Below are 22,244 nucleotides of genomic sequence, written 5' to 3'. Positions count from 1 at the left end.
TGAAAGAAGAGAAATAATGTAGCTGGGAATCCTGGGATCACCATTCCCACCCCCAGCTGGGAGCAGGCCAGGTGGTGCCCCATTCTACTCTCCGGGAGTGCCTTTGGGCAAGTCACTGATCTCTGCCCACCTCAGTTTCTGTATCTGTTAAATGGGACTAATCACATTTAACTATAGGATTGGTGTGAGGCTAGAAGTGATAAAATACACGCCCTAGCCGGGTTGGCTCAGTGGACAGGGCTTGGCGCAGTGGACAGAGTGTCGGCCTGTGGACCAAAGGGTCCCAGGTTTGATTCCGGTCAAGTGAATGTACCTCTGTTGCAGGCTCCTTCCTGGCCCAGGCCCTGGTCAGGGCGTGTGCAGGAGGCAACCAATCAATGTGTTTCTCTCACATCAATGTTTCTCTCTGTCTTTCCCTCTCTCTTCCACTCTCTCTAAAAATCAATGGAAAAATATCCTCGGGTGAGGATTTAAAAAAATGAAAATTCTTGTGAAAATCAGTATTTCTGAATCAGGGGGAAAGTCGGGGGAATGGTGGGAAGTGGTTTTCTCTCAGAGGTGAATTACCATCCTCATTGGCAGGGAAGGAAAACTGGGAGAGAAAGGGGCTAGTCCCATAGCCTCGCCTCCTGACGCCTGACCCCGGCAGCTGCAGGCCTGGACGTCATTTATGGGGCTGTAAATATCCGTGAACGGGCCGGAGTTCCCTGGTGGGCTCTGGCTGTTGGGTGGGACGCTCTGCTGAGCCATAAACCCCTGGGCAGCCTCGTTAATTCTGCTCTGCTCAGAAGCCGGCTAATGAGGCAAGGAGCCAGCAGATGAGCCACAGTGACCCCCCACCCCAAGTGGGGAGGGCAGCTGCCTGCACCTTGCCCTGTCCCAGCACACATGCCCTGGGGTCGTTTCCTAGGGCTCTGTTCTGGTTCTGGTTCTGTCCTGGTGGACAGAGGAGAGAGAGTGTGGCTGCGGACGGGAGACTTCTGAGGCTCTAGGTCCCAACCTTCCAGACCAAGACTCCTTTACCACGATGGCACCACAGGTGCTGCCTTTGGGGTCCTTGAAAGTGCCCACACCCCTCATTCAGATCGAGGGCCTCTCTAGATGAGGGACAGGGAGAGGGTCCTCCCAAGAGAGAGATGAGAATTCAAGTGTTGGGAGCTGGGACCAGATGTGTTGTTGTCCTGGAAATGCAATTTGGGTATATCACACATGCAGGAGAGATATAAAATAGATATGTTCCTTTCTCTTCGGCTTCTCGGCTTCTCTGCTGCCGGGTAAATTCTAAAGCCTCGGCCAGGCGGGCTGGCCTGTGGCCGGAGGGGAGATGGTGCCGCTGTCCTGGGTACTGAGCAGGCAGATCCCAGCTGGTGCGGGCTGTTCCCTGGGAGCTGATCAGCGGCCCATTCGGCCAGTCCAGGCAGTCGGGCGTAGCTGATTCCTCGGCCTCTCCTGGGCTGGCATTCCCCTCCACCCTCTGGCTGGGACCAGGGTCTAACTTTGCTGGAGGAGCACAGACTCAGTGTCAGCTGCCGTGAGGGCCTGTGCCACTCAGGAGACGGAGACAGAGGCTGATTTGGAACCACCAACCCAGGGTGGGGGAAATGCCTCTACTGTGGACACATGCATTTCCCCAGAGTGCTCCATGGAGTGTTGCTGTGAAAAAAATACTGTGATCCAGTGTGTTTGGGAAATACTGGGCTGAGCAAAATCAGACAGGTTTCTCCATTGCAAACCTTCCAAAGCCCTTAATTTGGTTTCTGCATCATGCACTTCCAAGAGGGTTTCCCAAACTTACGGAGCCACAGAACCCTTACTTCATGCACCATCTTGGGCCTGGTGTCCCACAAAACACACATTGGGAAACCCTGCTCCAGTTGTACTTCATATAACTGAACAGGGCAGAGGAAAACAAGGAAGAGCAAGGCTGGAACCCCAGCCCCCCAGGAGGAACCCTGAACTGTCTTCATTTTGAGCAGTAACTTGCTTTTGTGACGTTGAGCTAGTTTCTTTTGCCTTCTGCTCTTGAGTGTCCATCCATAGCATGAGCGTGATGCCTGGCATGTAGTCGGTTCCTAGTAAGTACCTGTGAAATGAACGAACGAGAGGATTGAACTGGGGTCCCCCAAACTCTTTAGCTGCAGCGCCCTAAGGATGGGGCAGTGCAGCCTCTGGTCCCCTGCACCTGGGTGTCCTTGAAAGTGCAGGGGCTCAGTGCAGGTGTCCTTGAAAGTGCAGCCGACCAATCATTCTCATCATTGATGTTTCTAGCTCTCTCTCCCTCTCCCTTCCTCTCTGAAGTCAAGTGGGATGCATGCATGTCCCGCTGTCCACATTTGGCCATCTCGGCTCTCCATGCCCCGTTTTTCTCCCCTGGGAAATGGAGCCCACAATAGCATCTACCTCATAGGGTTGTTGAGGGGTTTAAATGGGGGGGGGAAGGGGAAACTATATAATTTACCATCCAGATTGGGGCCATTTTGAGAGGGAAAGGAGCACTGTGAATAATCATGCTCAGACAGTAGGGACAAGCCAGGACCGTCCCAGGCCCACCGGGACGCAGGGTGAGGCGAGGGTGCGAGGAGGCGGTGCCTGTTGTCTAGCGGGCGTTCCGTACGTACAGCGCCGCCTGTGCTGTCCGACCAGGTGGCATGCAGGAGGCCAGCACACAGAACACTCACAGTGGGGCTGCCCTAGCTGGGAGGGGGCTGCTCAGACCCCTTCTCCACTCCTCTGTGCCTCAGAGGTCCCGCAGCCCCGAGAACCTGCAGAGTAGCTTGATAACTCCCTGAATCAGGGATGAGGAGGGTCCTCCTGGGAGACAGAAGGAAATTCAAGTGCAGACACGGAGTTGTCCTGGAAATGCAATGTGTGCAGATCACACACAGGATGGTTCCTTCCAGCCCTCCCGGACCAGGGCTTATGGTCCCCTGACCTGCTGCCCCTCTCCCCAGTGTCACCAGGTGACAACACAGACCTCATCTGGGTCCCCGCCACATAGAGCTGCCTGGTCCTAATTCCAAATTTCCCATCACCCCTGCCTGAGCAAGGATGCAGAATAGATCAGCTGCCCCGGTGGGCTGGATAGGGTGGGCTGGGCCCCCTACATCTCCTGGAGAAGGCAGAGCTCCTACCACATGATCGATGGAGAAGCGGAGGCAGTGTGCTGTAGGGATCTGCCCAAGATGGCACAGCGCGGGAGGAGGGGTTCCTTCTGGGACTCCCCCACTCCTTGCCCCAGAGAAGGGGAAAGAGCCCAAAGTGGCAATAGTACAGAGGGAGCCCCAGCCGGTTTGGCTCAGTGGATAGAGTGTCGGCCTGCAGACTGAAGGGTCCCAGGTTCGATTCCAGCCAAGGGCACATGCCTGGGTTACGGGCTCGATCCCCAATAGGTGGCCTGTAGGAGGCAGCCGACCAATGATTCTCATCATTGATGTTTCTAGCTCTCTCTCTCTCCCTCTCCCTTCCCCTGTGAAGTCAATAATAACAATAATACAGAGGGAATTTGGTGGGTCCTTTTCCCAGCCTAGGTCATAAGTGCACTAGGAAGGGGTCCAGGTGGGAGTTGGGATGCATGGCAGGCACAGACTGTGTGAGGCCCCAGGCTGGGGGAAACTGGCGACTTAGAGGATTAAGGGGGCAGAGGGCTGGGTGCTGGTGGGATTAAAGTCCCCTGGAGCCTCTCCCCACAGCAGCTCTTTTCAAGGCTGAGGCAGGTGGGTGGGAACGGTGGGAGGGGCCCCTCACTGTCTCTCCCTCTGCCGGCCAGCATCCTCCGCTCAGGCTGAATGTGGGCTTGGCCTCCCCGCCCTCCACAGCACTGAGCCCTATTCAGGAGGCAGCTGCCAGGATGCTCCCCACTCCTGACTTCCCACTGGGGCCCTGCCTGCGGTCCATTCACAGCCTCACTCACCAGCCCCAGTCAGGCTGCCTCCAACCCTCGGCCCAGACTCATCCCGAGAGCATCCCGCTGCCAAAAGTAGGTGAATGCAGGGCCTGGGACTCCCGGGACAGAGAGCTTTGGGGCCTTGAGCGCACTGTCAACAAGGAAATTTCATTTCTAGGGTTTGTATCCCCAAACGCTCCAAGCCACGGGACTGGTATGTTCTCATCACCCATAGCTGGCCTTGAAGGAAGAGTGCTCCCTGCTTTTCTGTGAACGGGGCAGTTGCAGCTGGACATTGAGTCCGTGTGACCCTGGGTCCTGGGGAGCGTTGGCCTGTGTTTGTGTCAACCCACCATGACCCGAGGGAATGTGACCCTGCCTGACAGACAGGTGATTCTGGCTCCAGCAGGTTACCCTAAAGTACACAAACCGGTTAGTGGCAGAGACAAGAGTGGGATTTTGCCTTGCTTCTTGCAGCCTCTTAAGAAGCTCTGAGCTGCCTTCCTGGGCAATGGGACCTACCTCCTTCCTTTACACATCCTCTCTCAGGCTTTCTCTGTGTCTCTTCTCCCTTCGTCTCCCTCTCTCTGCCTCCCACCTGCCCCTGTGCCCCATGCCCACTGTCAGCCTCTGCTCTTGTCCTCATCGTCCCTGGTTCTTGGGGGGTGGTGGGGGGTGGAGGGAGGGAGTTGGAAGGTGCTCTGTGTACATTTGTGGAGCCCAGGCAGCCGCCCCACCCTTGCCTCTCCCTCCCCACTAGTCAGCCTCCTGCATCCCTGAGGCCTCATTATTAGGGTAGTGATGACCCCATTGTCTGGCCTGTCTGGCCCTGGCACTGAAAGGTAGGGTTTTGGCAGAGAAGGGAGGCTGGGCCTGATTCCAGCTCATCCTCTGCAGTCTGGAGCCTATAATGTGCTTGGGGCAGGACTGGCGGGCCTCGTGGGGGGTGGGGGCTTGGGGAGCCCCAGGGCAGCCCCTGTCACTAGGACAACAGCAGGGAGCCCTGGAGGGGGAGAGGGAGAGGGAGCAGGTGGTCCTTTGTCTGGAGCTGGAATGAAGGAGAAAGGCCCTTGTCTGATCTCAGCCCCTCCACCCCACTGCCTCCCCCCCCCACCGCCCCCCTACACACACACACACACACACACACACACAAGCCTATAGGCAGCCCTTGAGAAGGGATTGGTATCTCTGCTTCCATGAAATGCAAGGCCCTTGGGCTTCCTCCCCCTCAGCTGAGGCAGGAGACTCCATGCTGTGTGCAGATCACTGCCCCCCTGCAGTGCTCATGGGGTGGGAGTGGAGGATGGATTTTCCCAGGACTCAGACCTGCTTCTGAACCTCGCTGTCATCCCCCATCAGCCCACCCAGCTTGGGGGCCATGTGGAGCCAGGCCAGGCTGGCCAGTGAGACCCCCAGGCTGGCCAAGGAGGCCCTCCCTGGCCGACTCTGCCACTTTGCCTCTCCAAGCTTTACTTTCCTGTCTGAGCAATAAGAAAGTCAGAACTGTTACTTTTTTAAAATATATTTTGTTATTGATTTCAGAGAGGAAGGGCGAGGGAGAGAGCGATAGAAACATCAGTGATGAGAGAGAATCATTAATCAGTTGCCTCCTACACGCCCTCCCACCCCCACTGGGGATCAAGCCCACAGCCCGGGCATGTGCCCTGACCTGGAATCGAACCATGGCCTCCTGGTTCATAGGTCCATGCTCAAGCACTGAGCCACGCCAGGCCTGGCAGAACTGTTGCTTTTTGAGGCTCCTTCCTTCCTTAAAAGTCTCTGTTTAGAGTGGGCCTGTGAGACTCCTAGGGCCCCTCCCCTCCTGGGTCAGCACTCACCTCTTTGATCCTTAAATTTTGCTTCTGACCAGCAGGGCAGCTCAGGGGGTTGAAGGTCATTGGCGGCCAGTGGTGAATAGAGGCAGCACTACGCTGCCTGGGTGTGGAGCCCTGGCCCTGCTGACTGCTGGCACTGCTCATTTTCCTGTGCCTCTGTTTCCTCATCTGTAATATGGGGATAATAATAGGACCTATTTCATACAGTTGTTGTAGGAGGTCCAAGAAATGATATACATGAAGTGCTTACAACTGTATTTGGCCCCATGAAAACACTCAACACATATTAGGTATGTTTACTCTTTTCTTTGAAGTTAATTTTAGAGAAAAGCATCGATTTGTTGTTCCAGTTATACATTCATTGGTTGTTTGTTGAATGTGCCCTGACCAGGAGACTGGACCCGCAACCTTGGCATTCAGTCTAACCAATTGAGCGACGTGGCCAGGGCCTAGGCATTTGTATTCTTAAAGGTCTTTATGGGGCTGGGGTAGCGGAGTTTTCCGAAATGCTCTATCGTGTGAACCACATTGGTGTCATCTCTGAAAGCGGGTGTTTGGGGCTGAGGGTGGGGACCCACACTGTTAGGTAGGCCTCCTCAGGCAGGTCCTCTCTCGCTGAGTTCTGGGAGGACTGAACTAGCCCATGACTGTGACTCTTGGCTGTTTCTCCTGGATTGCCTGAGAGATGCTGCCCAGAGAATCAGCCTTCCTAAGATGGTCTCCATTGACCTTATCTAGAAAAGGGGGAAACGTGGATCCGGTCTTCTGGGTTCCTCTCTCTCTCTCTCTCTCTCTCGCTCTCGCTCTCGCTCTTTCCACACACATCGCAGAGTCTGATTGCCTTCAACAATCTCAGTAACCCCTGCAGCATCTCCAGGATGCAGTGAGCTCGTGTGGGGAAGTGCTTGTGAACAGGCAAGCTCTCAGCAGGGTTAGCCTCAGTTCCTAGCAGGGTGGGTGCTGTGGGGGGGTGGGGGGCGGGGGAGGTCACTGGATGGGATCTTCGAGGAAAGGGGGGCTATGGAAGAGGGGCAGAAAGGTTATGGGTTTCTCCGGGAGAGATGAATAAAATCCTTTTCTAACTGAACTGATGAGACTGTCCTTGGGAAATTAGCACCCACCTCGTCATCAGGAGCTCCCCTGTGCATTCACCCAACAAAGCTTTATTGAGTGCGGATTCCGCCGGCTCCATGCTAAGCCCGGGGATCTGTGGTGACGCTGCCGTGAGGGAACGGGCAGCCCAGTAAGGAGTCGAAAGTAGAGGATTACAGAGCTGTGAGGGGTCGGGGCTGGAGGTCTGTCCGAGGTGCAGGCGTGTCTAAGAGGAGCCTTTCCGGAGAGGGGACATCCAATGAGCTGGGAAGGGTGAGGCGGAGGCTCTCAGGGAGATGAGGGTGAAAGGAATCCTGGGCGGAGGGATCCACGTGTGCAAAGCTACAGAGGGCAAAAGGGTGATGCCAACAAACAAACGGAGCACAGAGAGCCTAGTGTCTTTGGGGAGCCCTGCTCTGGCCTGTGTGTGTGTGGGAAGAAGTGGGGGTTGGGGGGGAGTTTGACACGGAGGGAGCCAGCAGCCACATGCAGGGTTGGCAGGCTGTGCTCCCTGCTCCCAGGCCTCGAGCATTCCCCACTGGAGTCCCTCTGGCCCGGGCCCCAGAAGTTCCTCATCTTCCTCTGCTCATCTCCTTTTCATTCCTGCTTTCCTCTTGCCTAGAGTCAGACGTAAGGGCGGAGAGAAGGGAATTTAACCTCTCTGAGCCTCAGATTCCTTAGCCACACACCAGACGCTCGGGTTAGTGGATCTCGAAGGTCTCCAGGGCCTTCCAGGATTTTACGTGGTTGTCCACGCTTTGTTTGGATGTTTCCCTCCGGGGCCTTGGAGACATCCCAGACACCACCCGGGCCTCGTGTTGATGAAGATGGGGCACCTGTGGTAGAGCCGAGAGGGGGCCAGAGCCCACTGACACGCCCCCCCCCACGCCCCTCTCCCTGGCTTGTCTGTGCTTCTCCTGTAGTGTGACCCTGGGAACACCGGCTACATCAGCTCAGGCAAGTTCCGCAGCCTCCTGGAGAGCCACAGCTCCAAGCTGGACCCGCACAAAAGGGAGGTGCTCCTGGCTCTGGCCGACAGCCACGCCGATGGGCAGATCTGCTACCAGGACTTTGTCAACCTGGTGAGCGCTCTGGGGCCCTTGCTGTTGGGAGGGGCCTGTCCAGGGGTTGTGGTTTAGCCGACCCTTTTGGACAATTAAAGGGATCTCTTGGCCCAGAGCATTGAAAAAGTCCAGGCTTCACCCGGGTATCACCGAGGACCTGGTTTCTCTTTGCCTCTCAGCTCTGCCTTCTCATCCTCTGAGAAGCCGCTGGCAATCCCAGCCCCTCCCGTTGTGGCGGCAAAGTGGCTGCCGCCGTTCCAGCCCTCACACCCTCAGGCCTCACCATGCAGGAGAGGAGAGGGACTCCTGGTGGTAGCTCCCACACAAGGGATTTACTTCCTCCCTTCCACGGGCCCAGATTGGGTCAGTGGGGATGTGTTGACTGACTCCAACCAGTCAGGGCCCACCTCTGGAGCTGGAAGTGGGCTCCATGCCACCGAAACCAAGTGCTGGGAGTGGGAGGCAGGAGGTCATTGGCAGGAGAGGAGCTGGGGAGCAGGTGTCGGGAGGATCAGGCCAGACCTCTCCACGAGCAGTGGGGCACAGGAGCTCATCAGACCTGCTGGCAGACGCCCTGGCTTGTTGGGGGGACTGGGGACAGGGAGCCCGTGAATCCTGCCCACTGCTCTGACTTAGAGTAGGGACTCCCTCCTCACTGCGGGTTACTGCTGTGTTACTACTGGGGTGAGATTGGAATGGGGTTCAGTGGGATTAAGCAGGAAGCATTTTACCTGCCACGGGATGGTTGGAATATCAGTAGACTCTACATGAACTAAGAGGATGAATCCAAGGCTGGAGTCTGACCTTGGTTTCCCTATTGAAATGGGTGGGGACAGTCACCTCTTGTCTGTCACGCATGGAGGGGTGAGACAGTGTCCTCTCTTCTGCCACCCGCTTGGTGTCAGTGATGGGGGAGCCAGTCCCACTCAGACCTGTCCTGTGCCAGGTGGGCTCTCTGATGTGGATACCCAGCTTTGGACTGTGTCGGGCCCTCTCGGCTGAGGGCCTGCCTTTGCCCAGTGATTACGGGGAGCCGCAGTAGGGCTTTCGGGTTCTACTGCTGTTCAGAATGGACCCAGGGAGCAGGCCTTGTAGAGGGCAGGGGTCAGAGCTGAGCTACAGGAGGAGGGGCAGCCGGGATTCATGGGGCAGGCGGTGGCGGTGAGCCCTGGGACTTAGAGCCCAGCTGTGCCACCGAAGACCAGGCCACGGGCTTGAGCCGGCACAGGCTCCTCCACCGCCCAGCGCAAGCACGTCTGCTGCAGCCCCTCCTCAGTCCAGGGCAGCGTGAGGGCCCGGCTGGGCCCGGCAGGTGCTTCTCTCCAGCAAGGGCTCCGTGGAGTCCTCTGTGAACTCCCAGCCACAGGGGACTTGTCACTGTTGGGATTTCGATCAGTTCGGAGCCGGAGCGGCCAGCTGGAGCCTGGATTCATGTGAGCTGGGCTGCCCTGGGGACCAGGACTAAGAGGAGGTCACCAGCAGGGAAGCTCTGGGGAGGGCAGAGGGCTCAGGGCCTGGAGTCAGGCAGACCTGGGTCCCTCTTCTGGCTCTGCCCCTGCCACTCAGTGAGAAAGATCTTCTGAGCCTGGATTTTACCTCCTTCGGGGTCATTGCAAGGATTCAACAAGGTGAAATATATGGAAGACTTTGTTGTCTGTAGTATTCTTCCAGCAGGTAAACTCTGCCTCCTTCGTGAGCCCTTCCTCATCCCAACCCCCACTGTGCTTTGCCAGGTCTCTTTTTTTTTTTTTTTAATATGTTTTATTGATTTTTTACAGGAAGGGAGAGGGATAGAGAGTTAGAAACATCCATGAGAGAGAGATATCGATCAGCTGCCTCCTGCACACCTCCTACTGGGGATGTGCCCGCAACCAAGGTACATGCCCTTGACTGGAATTGAACCTGGGACCTTTCAGTCCGCAGGCCGACACTCTATCCACTGAGCCACACTGGTTAGGGCCGTGGTCGGCAAACTGCGGCTCGCAAGCCACATGTGGCTCTTTGGCCCCTTGAGTGTGGCTCTTCCACAAAATACCATGGCCTGGGCGAGTCTATTTTGAAGAAGTGGCGTTAGAAGAAGTTTAAGCTTAAAAAATTTGGCTCTCAAAAGAAATTTCAGTCGTTGTACTGTTGATATTTGGCTCTGTTGACTAATGCGTTTGCCGACCACTGGGTTAGGGCAACCAGGTCTCTCTTGATTGATTGAAGAGAGAGAAACATCAACCTGCTGTTCCACTTATCTATGCATTCATTGGTTGATTCTTGTATATGCCCTGACTGGGGATTGAACCCACAACTTTGGCTTATGGAGACGATGCTCCAACCAAGTGATCTACCCAGCCAGGGCGCCAGACTTCTCTTATAGCAAAGACCACATTACGTTACAGCTGAGAGGCCAGGGTTGTCACGTGAGGGCGTGCAGGTTGTGTTCTGTACAGGATGCCTGGCAGAGGGGGGAGTGGGGACTGGAATCTGGCATGGGCTTCGTTCCCCAGGCCTGGAAGGGGTGCATCCACCTGGAGGGAGAGGATCCCTATCTACTTGGCAGGAAAGTGCCAATTAGCTGGACTCCAGAGGCAGGCAGATCTGGATATGAATCCTGACTCTGATTTCCTAACGATGGGTCTTGGAAATTACTCTCCAAGCTCTGGTCCCCATCTTTATGACGTGGGGATAATCCTAGGCACCAAATAACTAAGATGACACCCTCTTTTGCTGCTGTTTATACATCTGTCTCTCCTTATAAGTTCCGTGAGGCCCAAGACCATGGTTACTCCTGCGCCCAACACGGTGCTAGGCACACCAAGCGTGCAGGTGAGTGGTGAGTATGTGCTCACCGTGCTTCTGTACTCAGTGCTGAGCCCGACCCCACAGGGGTCGTCAGGGTGTGACTGCGGGTGTGTTTGTGAGTGTGCATGCAGGGCACGCCCGTGTGCATATTCACACTCGGAGATTGGAAGAGAGGATGGTAAGTGTGGCTACAAAATACCTCATGCTGGGATCCTGTCTTGGGCTTACCGTGTGCCTGAGCCCCAAGCCCTGCCTGCATTTACAGAACTCCCGAGCCAGTAGGAAGGACCAGACCCAAGCTTTGTAGGTGTGGAGGGGAAGAGAATAGGGAATCTTTGGAAGGGCTTCCTCTGGGAAGGCCTGCTGGGGCTTTAAGCCAGATTTTTTTTTTTTAATTTCTTTATTGATTAAGGTATCACATATTTGTCCTCATGCCCCCATTCCCATCCCACACCCCTCCCCACACATGCCCCCACCCCCCTGTTGTCCCCAACCGCTGGTTAGACGCATATGCTTGCACACAAGTCCTTTGGTTGATCTCTCCCCTTTACCCCCACCCTCCCCGACCCTCCCTCTGAGGCCCGACAGTCTGATCCGTGCCTCCTTGTTTCTGGGTCTGTTCTTGTTCATCAGTCTATGTTGTTCATTATTTCCACTAGATGAGTGAGATCATGTTTTAAGCCAGATTTTAAAGGTGAGAGGCAGCAGAATCCAGGAGGGGAAAGGCTGCACAGGGAGGCTCATCCCACCCGTTTGGTCTGAATGCAGATCCTCCCCCCAGCTACCTTCCCCCCGACAGGGCTTCAAACCCCTGTGCCTTGGTCTGCCTGGTGCACCTGGCCAGCCCGCTCTGGACTCCTGCCTCCGGGTTTAGCCTATTGCCCACCGCTGGGCCCACTGTCCCAGGAATACATTGATAATCCCCACCGCAGCTACTGTGGAACAGCCACCCAGGCGGTACTGTGGGCTCTGGGGTTGGGAGGACTCAGTCTCTAGGACATCTCCCCATAGTCAAGGTCTAGAATGTGGTCGTGGGGTGGGAGGCGACGGAGGCCTCGGGGCTGGAAGTCAGCAGGCTGCTCTGATCTCTGGGAGCCTGGCTGACCGCTGGGTGAACAGCCATGGCTCTACTGTGTCGGGCCACCTCAGGCTGCCAAGGCAGGGTCAGCCCCGAGGCAGGGTTCTGTGGCCAGTCACTTGAAGGTACTCAGGAGTGGTGACCTTCCACAGGCACCGCTCTGGGTTCTGGGAAAGTCAGCAAGGGCTGCCCAACCCTTCCCAAGCTAACATTTGTGAGGATGCTGAGTCCTACTCACCCTCCAGCTCTCACTCAGATATCCCCTCCTCCAGGAAGCACTCCCTGACCACCTCCAGACCAGGTTGGGCTCCCTCCCGTGTGCTCCTGCAGCAGCCTTGACTCTGAACTGGGATTGCTGGCTACTCGTCTGTCTCGAGCACCACTGTATCCCCTGTGCCTGGCAGTGTGCCTGACACGTAGTAGTTGCTCAGGAAATTGTGATGGATGGATGAGAGATGGGTGGGCGGAAGGAAGGTACTGTGAATATATGAATACAGGCTCAGGAGCCTTACGGGGTTTGAACTTGCTGAGTCCTTAAAACTCTCTGTGCTTTGGTTTCCACATCGAGCAAAATGGGGATATCCATAGGCCTTATGTAACAGGTAGACTGGTTGTAGCAAATGAACCAACAAATGGTGAAGTGCTTAGAACAGCCCCTGACATGTGAGAGCTCAGTGAATATTGCTTCTGGTGAGCTATTGTAGAACAATAAGAAAGATGGCATCAGGCCTGGTTAAGTCTAAGGATTGTGCTGTCTGGGAAATGGGTCGGGGCTCCCGAGACCCTGGTTCTGACCCTGCCCCCCCACCCCCACCCCCATTTCCTGTGCAGATGAGCAACAAGCGGTCCAACAGCTTCCGCCAGGCCATCCTGCAGGGGAACCGCCGGCTCTGCAGCAAGGCCCTGCTGGAGGAGAAAGGGCTGAACCTCTCCCAGCGGCTCATCCGCCACGTGGCCTACGAGACCCTGCCCCGGGAGATTGACCGGAAGTGGTACTACGACAGCTACACCTGCTGCCCCCCACCCTGGTTCATGATCACCGTCACCCTACTGGAGGCAAGGACAAGGGTGGGGAAGGGCCGCTCGGCCTCAGCACAGCCAGGGCAAGAGGATGTCTGAGATGGTGGGGGCAGGGCAGCATCTTCTCCACCAAAAGGCGATGGTTGAGGGAGGAGCCAGTAGCAGTTGTCATTGCAAGTCCAGCCCCAGTACAGGCCATGCAGTGTTGTCCTATTTCCTGGACCCCAAAGATATTCCAAAGATTCTTCAAGCAATAGTCACTGCAGCAAAATCCCCATGGGACACCCCACCTAAACAGTAACAACAAAAACAATGTAATGAGTTCACCGATTTGGAGGAGTTAGTCAGGCTAACATACTAAAACCAATTTATTTTAGTTCCTCCCTGAGTGAGTAATGTGGACAGGTCATTTGACCCCCGGGGACTCCATCCTCCGCCTGGGAAGCAGGAATAAGCAGGCCTGCCCTCCTTCTCCCATAGACCCCCCATTTAGCCAGAGAATGGAACACAAAAGGCTCCCACAAATGCATATGGGAGGGAGTGTTTCTGAACAGGTAAATGGGGACTTAGCACATTTTGAAAGAACATTCTCCCCTTAGGGAATCATCCAGACCCACTGTTATTCTAAGAGTCTCCTGCTTCGATATCAACAGAATCCAAAGATACCCCTTTCTGAATCAGGGCCCATGCGTGAGGAACTCTGAATTCTGTGGGCTGTTCCGCCGAAGAACCCGTGGGCCCCTCCACGCCTAAATGGATGCTCGGCTCCCCTTCGGCGTTTTATAATCTTCACTGGTTTCTCTTCCAGAACCACGGGCCTGATTACCACCCCTGCATATGTTCTTGCAAAGTTCCTAATCAGACGGCAGGATCGTTAAGCTTCATGGCATTCTTCTTTTTTTCCTAAATGAGAATAGCTGGTCTGCAGGCCCAAGGCTTCTTCCAAGTTCACGTTGAAATTGCGATTTTTCTGAGATATTCTTGGACTCCTTCTCCAAATGCTTACGGTGTTGGTCTATTTATTAACTTCTATTTGAGGACCAATAATAACGAGCTGCCTTGGAAGCTGTATTTGTTGCCAGGCCACCCGCATCCTGTTAGGTGGACAGAACGGCTCCCCAGAGAGCCCAGGGGAGTCCAGCTGCTGGCGGGCCTGAGCCAGTCCAGGCTCCATCCAGGAAGCCCTAACCCGACGCTAATTACAGCTGCCTTCCCGAATCGCATGCCGGGCACCCAGCAGGGCCTCCTGTATTTTATCTCATCACTACCCTGGAAGTGTAGGCATTCATATCCCCAGTTCCAGGTCAGGACATCGAGAACAAGAAAATTCAAATAATTTGTTCAAGGTTATCCAGAGAAGCCAGATTTTGTGTCCAGATTGGTTTCAAATTTCCATAAGCCTCAGCTATGTAAACTCAAACTACCATCCTAGAAGAAAATGTTGAAATAACTGTTTCAAAGTTCTTGTACAAAAGCCCAAGGCTTTTTGTTTTAAATACAGTTCTAGATACCCAGTTTTCTGATTCCATAACAGAGAAAATAGAAGGGATCCACTATTAACCAGCAATAAAAAGTAAGAACCTGACCTGGCTGGTTTGGCTCAGTGGATAGATAGAGTATCGGCCTGGGGACTGAAGGGTCCCAGGTTCAATTCCGGTCAAGGACACATGCCCAGGTTGTGGGCTCAATCCCCAGTAAGGGGTGTGCAGGAGGCAGCTGATCATTGATGTTTCTATTCCTCTCTCCCTCTCCCTTTCTTTCTCCGAAATCAATTTAAAAGTAAACCTGAGGGGGTTTTTTTGTTCATTTGTTTTTTGTTAATCCTTGCCTGAGGATATTTTTCCATCGATTTTTAGGGAGAGTGGAAGAGGGAGGGAAAGACAGAGAAACATTGATGTGAGAGACATCGATTGGTTGCCTCCTGCATGAGCCCCAACCAGGACCTTGGACAGGGAGGAATCAAACCCAGGACCCTTTGGTCTGCGGGATGAAGCTCTATCCACTGAGCCAAACCGGCTAGGGCTAGACCTGAGTCTCAAACACAAGAATTTGGGGCCATTTGGTTGTAGGAGGGAAGCCCCATCAATTGCTGGAGAAGACATCCCTCCTGTGCCCAGCTCAGTACCTGAGGCATCCTTAAGAGATTATGCACATACCTGATTAAGAACATAGGGACATGAATGATGCATTTTAGAAAGAGTTCCAGAAAAAAAAGTAGTTTACCCTTTTAGGGCTTAAATTAGTGTGCTTTAGTCATTTGCATAGTCTGCTTATGCAGGGTGGTGGTGAGGATGCAGAGAAATTGGGACCCTTGTGCCCTGTTGGTGTGAGTATAAAATGGTGCAGCCGCTATGGGAAATAGTATGGCGATTACTCAGAAAATTAAACGTAGTATTACCACATGATCCAGCAATCCCACTTCTGTGTATATACCCAAAATAAATTGAAAGCAGGGACTCAAGGAGATATTTGTACACCCATGTTCATAACAGCATTATTCACAGTAGTGAAAATGTGAAGCAGCCCAAACGTTCATCAACAGACGAGTGATAACAAAACGTGGCTTATACATACAATGGGAATGTTACTCATCCTTAGAAAAGGAAGGATATTTTGGCCTAATCAACAACATGGATGAACCTTGGTGACATTATACAAAGTGAAATAAGCAGAAGTAGAGTTACCTAGAGTAGCCAAAGTCATAGAGACAGAAAGTAGAATGGTGGTTGCCAGAGATGTGGAAAGGAGAATGAGAATGAGAAGCTAACGCTGCATGGCTAGAGTTTCAGTTTTGCAAGGTGAAAAGACTTCTGTGGTGGTGATGGTTGCCTAACAATTTAAATGAACTTCATGCCACTGAGTTGCACACTTAACACTGATTTAGATGATAACTTGTATTTCTATATATTTTACCATAGGCTGTTTTGTTTTGTTTTTAATCAACTTATGTGGCATTGCCTTATCCCCCAAATGGGTATGTTCTTTATTATTGGGGTTAAAGTTTAAAATCCTCCAAACCCTTCCTGCTTAGCCCCAAGGAAGTGTGGGCAGAGATCATGTGACCATGCTGTGAATAGCTAACGCAAAATAATCAAACAGAAGTGGGGTAGAGATGGTTGAAGACGAGGCTGAGCGCTGGCCGCGGGGGAGTCCCTCGTTCTCTGAGAAGGAAAGACGACAACTTCCAGCAATCTGAGTGTTAGCACAAGGGGTTCCTGGCAGTTTTTTACTTAGTAATGGACCCCCTCCGTCCTGTGCTTTCACCCAGGTGGCCTTTTTCCTCTACAATGGAGTGTCGCTGGATCAGTTTGTGCTGCAGGTGACCCATCCACGGTACCTGCAGAACGCACTGGTGTACCACCCACAGCTCCGAGCACAGGCGTGGCGCTACCTGACGTACATCTTCATGCACGCGGGGTGAGTACCTGTCGTCTTTCCCTCTATCAAGAGTCCCTATGGAGCCCTAACCGGTTTGGCTCAGTGGCTAGAGCATTGGCCTGCGGACTGAAAGGTCCCAAGTTCGATTCTGGTCAAGGGCACATCCCCAGTAGGGAGTGTGCAGGAGGCAGCTGATCGATGTTTCTAACTCTTTATCCCTCTCCCTTTCTCTCTATAAAAAATCAATAAAATATTTTAAAAATGTATATCAAAGAAAATAAATGTGAGCCAAAGATTTAAAAAAGAAAAAGAAAAGAGTCCCTATGGAAAAATAAGTAGTGCTGATAACCTGGATTGAAATATATTTTTAGTTTGTCTCCCTGGACACAGGATTTGAGGTGACTTCTTGAAACTCATCTAATACCAAAATATATTAGTTATTGGGAGTGTTTGGGAAAGGGAAAATGCAGGGAGTAAAATGCGCACATCCCACAGTGAAATCAGCACAAACATCCATAGCATGTGAGTCTATGTACTTGCTACAGGTAGGTTATAAACTTCTTCTGAGCTTCCTAGTGGCCAAAGCAAAGAGGGAAATGTGGTCAGCTCCCAAGTTCCTTGTCCATAAACTGTGTTGGGTGTGAGTGCCCCCATCAGTGAAATAAAGGACAGATTTCTTGAAGCTGCCTTCTTCCCAAAGTGCTCTCCCTACATGGTGAGGGTCTTCTTGAGGAATCTGGCAATACTTACTGTTCTGTTTACAGGGCCTTGTGGCCTCGTTTAGGGCTGGAGTGCAGTCAGTTCTCACTGGTGCCTCTTACCCAGGATCAGGCCAGGTGACTACCCAGGTCCAATTCCCTTGAAAAGCACTATCTTGGCTGGAGACCATTTCTACGTAGTAGAAGTGCTGAGTTGGAAAAGCGGAGTCCCCGGACCCCCGACCTCTGTGGTGTCTTCTACAGCCTCTCCAGGGAGAGAAGCAAAGGGGCTCACTGTTAGTCTGGGGCAGCCCTGGGGGGTGCCTGTCCCTGGGGTGGGACATGGGAAGAGGATCACTCTGGCCCCCGGAGGCTCCATCATTCTCGAGCCTTGGCAGAAAGACCCACAGTGGCCAAGAGGGAGCCCCGCTGTGAGCTTCCCTTCCTGCTGAGCCTCTAAATGGCACAAACACACACCCCTAATTGGATGCACCTGCTGGGGAGGGCTTGGGTGAGGAGACATTCTGATGGTTCTGATGGACGCCTCCACGCTGAGCCAGAGGGGACTGTGCCACGGGCTGTTTGCCTTGCCTGCTGTCCCAGGCTTTGATCTCACAGGGCTAAGGGGCAGAGGGAGGGAGGCGTGTCATGTATCAGTCTTCTCGTGAGTCAAGGAGGCAACAGGAAGCAGGGACTTCCCTGGCCAGGCTGCCCACACCCGTGGGTGCACGTGGGTTGAGACTATCTGCCTTATTTGCAGGACTGCCCTCTGGCCTTCCCTGATCCGTGAGGTAAGGAGGGAGAATGGACAATGTCTCTAAGGCCTCCTTGTCCATTCTTTGCCTCCCAGAGCTGAAAGGCCGGAGTGGCCAGAGCACAGGGGTGGCCTCGAGGCTTTCTCTGGCCGCTGCTTCTCCTGGAGCTACGCCTGTCAGGAAGAGCCCTGGGAGGATTCTCCAGGTCTGTGACCTTGAGGGAGGGGCTCCTGGCTGGTGCCACAGTAGACAGGAGATAGGAAGAGCTGGCCAGCATCTAGGGAAAGCCCGCAGGGTGACGCATCACTCAGGGACACACTCTAGGCCAGTGAATTCAGAAGTCACTGTGGTTGAGCCTGGCTGGCATGGCTCAGTGGTTGAGCGTTGACCTGTGAACCAGGAGGTCACTGTTTGATTCTTGGTCAGGGCACATGCCCGGGTTGCAGGCTTGATCCCCAGTGTGGGGCATGCAGGAGGCAGCTGATCAATGACTCTCTCATCATTGATGTTTCTCTCTCTCTCTCCTCTCCCTCCCTCTCTCCACTTTTTAAAAAAGAAATCACTGTGGTTGAGAAGAAAGAGGTTGGATTGGGAGGCAGGAGCTCTGGTTTCCCCTCGCCTAGCCTCTTCTAGTCTCAAGTTCTAGGCTGTAAACCAAGGAGACGGGAGCAGAAAACCTCTGAGGTCTCCCTGTGAGTCTGAGGCTACCACCCAGCTCCTTTTCAGTACATTTTTCTGACATTTCTAATCTACAATCCTTTGGCTGGCACAGTCGGGGTGTTGGGGTGGGGAGCCAGAAGATTGCAGGGATGGTGGGAATCGGGGACAGAGCCTGACCTGAGTCATGTGCTACCTCACAGGCACCCTCCTGGATCAGCAGGTACCCGAGCCCTGCACGCCAGGCCAGCATCCAGACCCCTTGTTACATGCTCTGTTACCCTATAACTTACGCTTCCCCAGGGAGCTGTCCAGCTGCTCAGTTTATATGAGATAATGGATGTTAAAGTGCTTTGTAAACTTGAAAGCACACACCAATGTAATAATAGTAATGTTACGATATTTTCTAGTAACATGCACTCAGCTAGACACCATTTAGCAACAAGATCTGGTCACATGATAGCAGAAAAAAGAAGGCATTCTCAGGGCAAGAAACCCCAACCCTGAGAGTTTCAGGCAGAATGGGTCCCTGCACACCAGGAGGGAGAGGCCTCCCCCGTGAGATGTTAAGTGACACCTGAATTAGTAAACTCTGAGACGCAACTCTAACACTTGCACTTGTTTTGAAAACATCTCTCTCTTTATTTTTTTTAAATGTATTTTTATTGATTTCAGAGAGGAAGGGAGCGGAAGAGATAGAAACATCAATGACGAGAGAGAATCATTGATCGGCTGCCTCCTGCAAGCCCCACACTGGGGATCAAGCCCACAACCCAGGGATGTGCCCTGACCGGGAATTGAACCGTGACCTCCTGGTTCATAGGTCAACGTTCAACCACTGAGCCACGCTGGCTGGGCCACATCTGTCTCTTTAAATATCAGTAGCTCTTACAGATACAATAGCAAGCCAGCGTGCCCTCGGGACTTGGTGAATGGAGCAGGGCCTGCACATCCGAGATCTGGGTTGTGCTACCAGCCTGGCCACGAACCAGCTGAGTGACTAAGCTGGTCAGTGCCCCTCTCTGAGCTTTGGCTTTCCACGTGTTAGCCAGTGGAGTTGCTGGGTCTTGACCACAGCCTCTCACTGTGGCCAGTGCAGACATTGCCAGTTACTGCCCAGGCCCTGCACGTGTCTTGCCTCAGGTGGAGGGAAAGGTGTGGAAGGAACGCTCTTTCCAGGACGATCTGTCTCTTTTGTGATTCTTGCCCCCACCATTCCAGACCATGAGTTCCTCAAAGGCAGGTATAGGGTCTTGCTCACTGCTGGACCCCCAGCATCTTGGCACACAGTGTTTGTCGAATAAACGAATGGATGACTGGATTAATGAACGGAGTGTGGTCTCTCCATACAGGATAGAACACCTGGGCCTCAATGTGGTGCTGCAGCTCCTGGTGGGGGTGCCCTTGGAGATGGTGCATGGAGCGACCCGCATTGGGCTGGTCTACGTGGCTGGTGTGGTGGCAGGTAGGCAGGTGGGCCCTCTGTCTATAGGAGAAACCTCCCCAGGGTGGCTGGGACTCCCCACGGGGTCAGGCAAGCCCTAGGCTTTCAAGGGGCCCAGGACCCTCATCACCAAAGCTCCTGACTATTAGGCTTTTTCTCCAGGCAAATCTCCCCACCTCCTTGGGGAATCTAGAAAGGGACTGCCACCCAGAGAAGGAGGCATGTGATGGAAAAGGAGAGGAGAGCACAGGATTTGGAACACCGTGTTGCAGCTGTGTGAGCTTGGGGAAATTCCTTAACCTCTCTGGCCCCATTAAGCATTAAGCATGAACTAATAATATCTGCCTGCAGGGCGTTAGGATGGTGGAGTTCAGGTGACACATGGAGTGACAGTGTTACGGCATCAAGGGGTAGGGGAAGCCAGGTGCCTCCCTGGCCAGGCCAATCCCTGTCCCCAAAGGGAGATCTTGCCTCTGCCCAGCTGGCCACTGTCCCCTTGATTGACTGACACTGACAGGAGAGAGTCTGGCCTGAAAGGTGGTAAGCATTTGTGCCAGCCCAGCCGGAGGAGTCCGGGCCCCCCACTGACTTGGCTCACGTGGCAGGTGATCATGGCCTTGAGCACAGGCAGCCTGAATGCCCCCTTCCCTCCGCAGTGGGGGTGAGGCGGGCCGGGGTGAGCTGGGGAGAGCAGAGCAGGCTGTGCAGGAAGCGTCTGCACTAGCCAGGCCTCCGAACAGAGGAATCTCTCCCATGATGTTTCCAACCTCATTGCCGGATTTTTTATAACAAGGTTTGCTGCCTCAGCTCTTCACCTTGACAGCTGAGCCCAAGGGAGCTTTGTGTGTGTGTTTAAGTAAGATCTTAATCCTTCCTGAGGAGCATTAAGCTTGTCATCAGGAGAGTGAGGCACCATCAGCCTTGTAAACAACAGGCAGGCAGGGACCCCGGGAATAACTGAAGTGGCTTCAGGCATCAAAAGGGGAAGGGTCTCACGCCTGCCAGGCAGGGCCGGTCTGCTGGTTCCTGAACCCTCAGCCTGGATGTTGGTCCAGTGCCGGCTCCTTCTCTCCTCTGTGGGCTAAGGTTAAAGCCGTGGGTACCTTGGACAGCACCCACGCCCGCTTGTCCCAGAATCCGGCACCTCCCACATCCTTGTGCAAAGGTCTAATGAGCATCTCTGTGTGCTAGACTCACTCAGCCACCCACGCACCCTCCCCCAACCCCCCCTCCCCCGTCTCTTGACTGCTGGGGATTTATAGCCACAGTTTCCAGACCTAGTGCTCAGAGACCCAGATGGTTAATGGTGAGGAACAGGAAAGACACTCAGACACTCGCAGTCAGTAGTCGAGGAGATGGGAGAGCCAATAACCCAGAAGACAGAAATAAGATCCCAAATGACTCAGGCCCCACCAAGATCAGACGATGCACAGCGGGGAGACAGTGCAGGTATCTTCGCAGCGATGCCCGTGCAGAGCGGGACGGTGCACAGACAGAGGGGGAGCTCGCCAGCTAAATACGGGGGGTGTGGGGCTGTCACCAAGCAATGATGTGTGCTGTACTGTGTGAGTCATCGCTCAGGCTCAAGGGCACTCTCGTCACAACACGTCATGCTATTTATCTCCTAGACTGAGTTGACTGATGTGCCCGCACCCCTCCCTTCCTCTCTGCTCAGAAAGGCGACCCATTCACAGACAGCTAGACCCTGACTGGACAGCCAGTAATCAGGTGCCTGCCCTGCAGGCCATATTTTATTCAATCTTCACAAAAACTCTGTGAGGCAGGTACTATTACTCTTCGCCTGTTACAGATACGGAAACCGAGGCTTAGGAAGCCTAAGTGACTTACCCAGGAAGACACAGTAGAAAGTGGCGGAGCTGGGCTCCAACCCAGGTGATCTAACCCCAAAGGCTGTGCTCAAAACCAGTGCCATCTTACAAGAACCACGAGGCAGGCATTCTTTGTGCAGATCATTTAATGGTCAGAAACCAAGGGAGGTCTTCATAGACGTCGGGCCCTGCTCTTTCATTCCTGCCCAATGAAAATATTCCAGATCCAAGGCTGGCAGAGTTTGTAACAAGGAGAGCTTACCTCTGCTGAGCACGTCCGGTACCCCGGGCATGCGCTGAAGGGTACACACGTGCTCTTAGCTGTATCCATCACAACCATCCAGAGAGGGGGCCCTGTCTCCCCCTCTCCCCCATGTTGCAGGCACTTCAGAACCATGGAGTCACTTGTGCAATTTGCTCAGCTAAGAACCTGGGGTAGATTCTTCTCTGCCCTGTGCTTCCGGCCAGTGCTGGAGGCCCATGTGTATTTCCCTCTGGTTAACAATTAAATGGCCAACCCTTTAAACACTTTAGAAACTAGTATCTCCAATGTTCCACCAAGCTTTTATTATAGATTATAGAGATTATAAAATCACGTGTGCATCCCCAGAGCCCAGCGCAGGGATTGGCACATGTTAAGCAACAAATACTTGCGGAATAAATGTAAGAGTACATAAATAAATAAGGTTACATTATTTAAAGGGAGGTGTTCTGCCCATTT

General features: G+C 53.6%; 1 protein-coding gene across 2 annotated transcripts in view; it reads left to right on the top strand.

Moving 5' to 3' along the window:
• RHBDL3 (rhomboid like 3) overlaps window positions 1-22,244 on the top strand; it is a 48,094-nt gene that overhangs the window by 8,148 nt on the left and 17,702 nt on the right. For both annotated transcript variants that reach the window (XM_054709432.1, XM_054709431.1), the window contains 4 exons: window positions 7,734-7,892; window positions 12,574-12,798; window positions 16,031-16,179; window positions 19,603-19,715. In XM_054709432.1, coding sequence (XP_054565407.1) covers window positions 7,734-7,892; window positions 12,574-12,798; window positions 16,031-16,179; window positions 19,603-19,715 — 646 coding nt within the window. The remainder of the gene's footprint in view (window positions 1-7,733; window positions 7,893-12,573; window positions 12,799-16,030; window positions 16,180-19,602; window positions 19,716-22,244) is intronic.

This window comes from Eptesicus fuscus, chromosome 20 (genome assembly GCF_027574615.1).
Source record: "Eptesicus fuscus isolate TK198812 chromosome 20, DD_ASM_mEF_20220401, whole genome shotgun sequence".
NCBI lineage: Eukaryota > Metazoa > Chordata > Mammalia > Chiroptera > Vespertilionidae > Eptesicus > Eptesicus fuscus.
Note: the sequence above shows the minus strand (reverse complement) of the source record. Positions and strands in the feature narration are given on the sequence as shown.